Below are 7,464 nucleotides of genomic sequence, written 5' to 3'. Positions count from 1 at the left end.
TATTCTCTCAGAGCTTCTAATTCTGATTTGAAACCCAACATAATGCCCATATTCATGACAATGGTTAATCACTTTCTTCGGCCGATCCAAAAACCATCCCAACATATGGAGTAATGACATTTTTTACACCATCATCACCCAAACCTTCATGCTCCACATTGTCCATGTCATTACCAATTTGTCCACCTTCACCATCTTCAAAATCAGAATTTGCACCATCTCCATCGTCAAAATTGTCTAAGTTTATATCAAACTCGTCATTAAATTCATCACAATCTTCTTCCACATCAACCACAACCTCATTCTTATCTTGTAGAATAGAGTAGTCAATATTTAATCAAAACCTTGTGGAGGGTCCATCTACATTATATACAATCATATATATTAGTTTTATTTAGTAAATATTAGTTTTAATAAATCATGTCCTATGCAATTAAAAAAAAAAAATCCCATATAACCGTTTACCAGAACTCATTAAGTAAGGTAAGATACTTTTAATTTATTAATTAGTGAATATTAGTTATAGAAAAAATATATATGGCAAAATCTTCCGGCTAATACTCCTAAACAAACGCCTAATTAACAATTATATGAATACTAAAATAAATCAAAATAATATCATACAAATTATATATTCTAAATATATAATATTTTTGTTATTATCTTAAAATAACTTAAAATATCCTAAATATTTTGACATAACCAATGTCATACTCTACGAATGTTACTACTAAATCAACAATAACAAAAATATATATATTACAGTATTCATTCTTTAAAAAAAACAAAAAAAAAAAAATTAAAGTGCATATAAGATAGAAACATCATCCGAGGGGTTTAGAGGAGGAATACTATTAAATACAATTATAATAAAAAGATACCCACATATATATGAACTGATGCATTGTCTATATAAAATAATAAAATCTTGATGCATTGACATGTATATAGTACATACCTGTGATAATCACTAGTTCATCCACATTAATCACAAACAATAACGATTGACAATTTAAAAGTAAGATACGATTGTATTTTTTTCTTCTTCTTTTGATTGATGCAACTATACAAATTATGAGAATAGAATAATGTTTCTTCATTTTTAAAATTTGTAACGTAAACAGAATTTGAATCAATTTAGTGTTTTAGATAAATTAGGAATCAATTCTTTTTTACATTAATCTAGTAAGATAATTAATTACCTAGGAATCAGTTCTTTTTTAAACTAGCAAAACTCCAACAGATTCTCCACCTAAGCTTCCACCTTGGTCCAACTCAGACTCCATGTCATTGAGTTAGTAACCCACAAGGTTAGCAGATCATGGAAATTTTGTCATAATTCACCTTTTAATATGCGTTTTTGTCATAAACAACCCTTTAATTTATATTTTATTTTATTTTTTGAAAAGAGACATGTTCCAATTTTTTATTTATTTTTTTTTTTGAAAAGAGACTTCAATTTTTTCTTTTTCTTTTTTGGTAAAATAGCACCTTATGCTCGATTCTAGCATTGAAGTCTTATTTTAGGTGGTTAACCACTCACATTCTAAAATCACCCATTTCCAACACATAACCACCGCATGTGCAACACCACTTGAACACCAACGCCGCCATTCTGAGATGAAAGAGGAGGCGCTGGTGTAACCATGGCAAAGAGAGTTAAATTGGAGTCAAAGCCGATATTTTGAGTAAAGTCTACAAATCGGTATAAGGTGGACTACTTTGCCAACAAAATAACATTTAAAAGGTGATTTTGACAAATGACAAATTTTCTAACACTTTGATTAACTTCTAACTTGACCTCCTATAAAATGAAATTTAATCCGAATAAAGGTAGATAGAATATACATATACATTTTGCTTAGTCTTAATACCTTTAGTCAATAGATTAACTCAATTGCAGCCTTGCAGGAAATTTTACAAAAAATAATAATAAAGACGTAAAACATTTTTATACTCCAATGTGAAAAATCATATAATTAATATAGGAAATTAAAACACTAGCAACTTATTATTCACCGAAATGAGAAAATTGCAATAGTTTAAGCTTTTAGAATAATGATCAGCAAAACATTCCTTGCAATAGTTCAAGCAAAAACCACCAAACTAAAAATCCCAAATTTATTTTACTCTATTTACATAATTTGAGGGATATAAACTAAACCAACCCTCTCCAAAAACCTTAGCTTAGCACCCTCAAACCTTTTCTAAGATTAGATGTACGGCTAGTTCTTGAGACGACGGAGAACTCGGGAGTAGAAGTCCCAGTTAGGATGATCTGGTCCTATAGCAGGCTGCCCAAAAGGGTTGGCTTTCACATAAGTTGGAACATCATCTTCTTCAGCATTTGCCAACCCTTCCAAGTACTTTCCTAGTTCCTCCTTCGGATCTACTCGTCAACAAAAAAAAGAATCGATCAATAAACCAACAATAATTAATTGTCACGTTCATAATGGAATTTAAATTAGCTCATGTCTCACCAAGAGCATTGTCATGGCTATCGCTTGGATCATACGTGTCGGGAAATATTCCAGTGTGTCCCTACAACAAAAGCCCCGAACAAAACAAAAAAAAATAAAAATTGTGTAATTTTAACATGTTAAAGAATATCGAATGAAAATAGTATACAATTGCAAGAGCAAGGAAGAATATTTACCAGATTACAAAGGCTTTTGACTGGGTCATCATCTATAAGCAAAGTGTTTGATTCTGAAAATCGCGCTCCTCTGCTAGAGTTAGCAAGATGTGAATGAAGTTTGCTCAATTCTTTCAAGAACAACGGTTTTCTTTTGTTCTCCAGAGCTTTGAATCCAGTATCAGTGGACTGCTTTTGGTCCTGTTATAAATTTTAGTGAATGTCGTACATTCATGTTATATCGTGCTCACATGTAGTACAAACTACAAAGTCAAAGGTGAATTATCACGTGAAAATTCCCTGTTTCTCACAGTGAGAATTAAAATTTGTTTCTCATGATAGCATTTTCGTGAACAAATCAAGAACTTTTTTATTATTGTGTCTCCAAAATGAATTAAGTTTGGTTTATTTACAAAAATGTCGTAAGAAACAAATTTTGTTTCTCATTACGAGAAATTGAGGCTCCCTCATTATCATGTCATGCCCAAACCTTCAATAAGTGTCAAATAATGCCAGTAACAGACCAATTCTCCTTCTGTTATTTTTCGTGATTTATACATTAAAAAAATATGGACTACCTTAGACCTTGTTAATTATACTGTGCATTAAATAAATAACAGACGAAGAAATATGTATAAAGTTTACAATTGACAAAAAAATCTTAAACAGTTGACAATCATTGAGAAATAGGAAAAACAAATGAAAGTTAAAGATGTTAGAAAAACAGAGATAGCATCATATATTAAGACTCACCCAGACAAACAAGAACCTGTTCTTCAATCCCTTGAAAGCGCAATCCAGAACCAAATCAACGTTTTGCCTAATATATCAATGAAAAAAGAATTATGAAATAAATCACACAAATAAAAAAAACTTACCTTATACAATTACTATTAATTTAAGGCAAAAGCTAACAAACATATCGAGGCGTTGGGTAAGATAATTAACAGTAGGAACATTAACTTGAAACAAACCTTAATTAAGCTAATCGACGCATGATTTTGACATACATTCCCAAATTAATACCATTTTAGGAAATATTTTAAAGGGTTATCCAATGCTCCGATGGTGTTTGTTAGCAAGGTTCTTAATTTAATACTCGTATGCATGCATGACTTACTCTTGAGCGGAAGACCATAAACCCACTTCAAATCTCTCAAGACAGAATTTCATGAACTCATAAAGGAAAGATCTCTTATAGACTGCCATATATAAAACCGAAAACAAATAAGATTACGGAATAACAATAATTAAGCTGATTAGAAATGTTGAATTTTATTGTAAAAATAAAAAAGAATGATAATCAAACCTAATTTGTTGCCATTATTATATACTCCATCAGGCCGACGATTTTCAGGAATTTTAGACTTGTCCCTTCTATGAGCTCGATGAATAAGCATACCATTAAGGCCAAACACGATGAGCTTGTTCTTTTTTGGACCAAGCTTGAGCTTCTCTATTGCAAGCTCAAGTGTTTGATCTTCATCATGTTCATTGTTATCGTCACTATCATCAGTGTAGTAACGATTATAACGTCCACCTTCATCATCAGAGGAATCAGATACCATATTAGCCTTAATTTGTTGAAATCTTACTCTATTTGATCAAAAGAAAGTTGATTTGTTTGTAAGGACTATTAAGTTTAATATAAAGAAAATGTCATGCATTTATATAGGAATTGGAGTTGGAGTGATTAATCTTTCTAGCTTCTAGTGAAGAACGTATAGGGACGATGAGTAGAAATAAACATTAATTATTTATTTTGGAAAATGAATTACGAGTAATTAGTATTGGAATAGGGAGAGACTCGATGGACCTAATCTACTATGGAGAACGGTGTAATCATTTATAAAAATCCTTCCTTATCATGTACCTAGTCCTATATTTGGGAATTAGACAATTAATTAAACATAACCTAAACCATTCATGCAACCTTGAATAAGATGGGTTTCGAACATTGCACGGTTAGTCGGTTATACAACATCTAATATATTTATCGCCTATAGCCTCTATGCAAATAGATGTAGGACATTAGGATCACTTGTAAAAATACTTCCCAAAATACTAGCCACATCGCGCGTGTCGAAACCCTTAGTCATGAGAAAAACACGATTATGCAAACTATTTAAGGGTTTGGTTTATCCAAAGTTAAAAACTTGACTAAATCTACTTGATAAATTATGTTACTAAGAGAGAGAGTTTACTTCACAAGTTTAAGGAGTTTCCACCTTATAATCATATAGCAATAGGAGAAATAAGTAAGTAACCCCTTGGTCTTTTTTTTATCGGATCACATGTGATGTTTTATAGGGCTAAAGTGAATTTTCATACTCCCCCTCATATAGACTCATTCAACTTGGTCCAGAATACATTATATCCATTAATGTCTCAAATCGTGAGTTTGACTCTAATTCTATGTTAAATACGGACCTAAGCTACACCCATCAATAAAAGAAATAATTCATTCCACAAGTCCAAAAAAGAATTCATCCTAAAATCGTTTGACAATAGAAGGAGCAATTAATTTAGTCCAATTTGACTTGAACGCCCTATATTTTTAAAATCGGGCCGGGCAATCTTTAGTGAAAGAGAAAGTATAACCCACGTTACCATGTAGTACCTAAGTTGCATGAGCTTAAAATAGATTTTGTCAAAAATGGATCCCTGTACAGAAATATGGTCCCACGTGTTAGGCTTAGAATGTTCTAGCAACACCGCATCCCTTCGCCTTTGTTCTCATCTCCTCTATTCCATTTTCCAAACCTTCCAGCATCTTCTACACTCCATTCTTTAACCCTCTATTAAAACACAACAACATTTCCCCAAACCAAAACAAACTAAAAAGTATCAAATACAAACATAACCTTCGAAAATTCATTTGTCCATTCACTCATCTAATTGCATCATAATATAATCTCAATCATTCAAACCAATCATCATCATCATCATGAAGCCAATAGCAGGGGACGACCCAATAATGCTCCGAACCAAACACCGCGACGAAGAAGGCAGAGTAGTGTCGGAGAAGATAGAATTGCACGCACACGACAAAGATACCCTTAAGCACATTGAGAAGAAACTCGTCGACACGGGTTTACACCGTCTCGAACGACACTCAGCTGACACCAAGGCGTCCGTGAAGAAACCCCCTCCTAAGAAGGGACACGGTGGGAAGTATACGTGGGAAGGGCCCGACCTCGAGGCCGATAACGAGCTCGAGGCCGAACCCGCTATCGATGAAGGTGATCCTAACTATGTTGATGAAGAAAAGGTTGTGGATGATGAGGAAGTGAAAGAGAGGGTCAAAGGTGAAGTTGAGGTGGCTAAGGTTGTTGAAGGTAAAGAAGGTGTTGCTAGAGTTGAGGTTGATCCTCAGCTTATTAATAATACTAGTGTTTGAGATTTTGTAATTATATACTAGTTTGTTTGTTTGATTTGCATGTTATGGGGTTTAATTAACTGCTTAATTTGGGTTAATCTCAATATTTTGTTGTTGTTTCTTTCTTTCTTTCTTTTTTTTTTTTTTTTTTTTTCTCTTTTAATTTGAAGTTTCAGCAGTTAAGTAAGCAGTTGTATCTTGGTGTGCTAATGTGATTACAAGAATATCAATTCAATTGCTGAAGCTTTTTTAATTAATCGACAATTTGTATTGTTGTTTAATTATCATGTAAAAAAAATGCTTAATTGGTACAATATCAATTCACAGTAGATATGGCAATCGGGCTGCTCGATGGATTCAGGTTAAATTAATTTGGACTAGTTCATGTCATCCTTGAGTAAGTGTGTGTAAGATTTATTTGAGTTGATTTCAAATCGGTTTGGGTTAGATCATTTTAATTTTTTTAAATAAATTAATGTTTTTTTTGGTCCAAATAAAAATTAGGTCTTGTGATTTTGGTTTGAGTTCAATTTTTCGGGGTGGATAATTGAGTATGGATAAAATTTGCTGGATTTCTTCTGGGATATGTTAACGAGCTCAAGTACTCTAAATTTGAGTTTGACTGGCATCATAAGCACCCTAGTTGAGTTTAAAGTTTACACTTAAAAATTGTATGACCCATGGCAGTTCAATTGATCATCAAACTGACCCAATGAAACCCCAGTCCAAACCAATATATTTATCTTCCAAGCCCAAATATGTTAGTGTCTGGCACAATTATTTTTTAAAATATTAAATTTTCATCAATTTACGTACTATACAAGTGGCTGTAATAATCGGCGACAATTTTCTAAATATGTGAAACTAATACAAGTATTCTAAATACTTCGTATTTGTTCATTTGGAGACGAATGATCAAGTTTTTGGAGGTTGTTCATTTGGAGATGAATGAACAAATTTTGGGTGCCTCCAAAAACTTTTATTTTCTTTCTTTAAAGGGTAATTTGTAAATTACTATCCAAAAATAAGACCAATATTGACATAACCACCCAAAATAAAATTATTTTTATTGAACCACCCTTTAAATTAATAAGCGCGCAGATTACCACCCATTTCTAAATTTCGGTGAAAATTCCGTCAGTGGGTTCTACTTTTTTTATTTATTTATTTTTCTTCTATTTTCTGGCTTTCTCACTCTCTCCCTGATTTTTTCACTCTTCTTCTTCCTACCTTCTTCCTTTCTTCTTCCTAACCACCACCACCACCACCACCATTGCTCCACCTTTCACACCACCTCTGGCAATTGTTAACCACAACACCACCACTGAAAACCGCCTATCCCAAACAACCGCGGAAACCACCCTACTCTAGCAGCCGCGAAAATCATTCCGCAAATCGCCTTTCATCCCCTTTTCCAGCAACACCGAAAACCACCCCTCCCCTTCCCCCC

At 33.0% G+C, this 7,464-nt stretch overlaps 2 protein-coding genes across 2 annotated transcripts; one reads left to right on the top strand and one right to left on the bottom strand.

Annotated features, from left to right (window-relative positions):
* Positions 1–1,979: 1,979 nt before the first annotated feature.
* LOC110729401 lies at positions 1,980–4,464 on the bottom strand. The gene is made up of 6 exons (XM_021909144.1): positions 3,945–4,464; positions 3,756–3,837; positions 3,389–3,455; positions 2,657–2,836; positions 2,481–2,541; positions 1,980–2,389 (listed from the first exon to the last, which is right to left on the bottom strand). Exons 1-6 carry the CDS (start codon positions 4,201–4,203, stop codon positions 2,226–2,228), a joined length of 813 nt encoding a protein of 270 aa, XP_021764836.1. The 5' UTR covers positions 4,204–4,464; the 3' UTR covers positions 1,980–2,225.
* An 878-nt stretch (positions 4,465–5,342) lies between these two features.
* Positions 5,343–6,275, top strand: LOC110729400. Its single transcript, XM_021909143.1, has one exon. The coding sequence runs from the start codon at positions 5,583–5,585 to the stop codon at positions 6,033–6,035; it is 453 nt and encodes a 150-aa protein (XP_021764835.1). The 5' UTR covers positions 5,343–5,582; the 3' UTR covers positions 6,036–6,275.
* The last annotated feature ends 1,189 nt before the right edge of the window (positions 6,276–7,464 follow it).

This window comes from Chenopodium quinoa, unplaced genomic scaffold (assembly GCF_001683475.1).
Source record: "Chenopodium quinoa cultivar QQ74 unplaced genomic scaffold, ASM168347v1, whole genome shotgun sequence".
NCBI lineage: Eukaryota > Viridiplantae > Streptophyta > Magnoliopsida > Caryophyllales > Amaranthaceae > Chenopodium > Chenopodium quinoa.
Note: the sequence above shows the minus strand (reverse complement) of the source record. Positions and strands in the feature narration are given on the sequence as shown.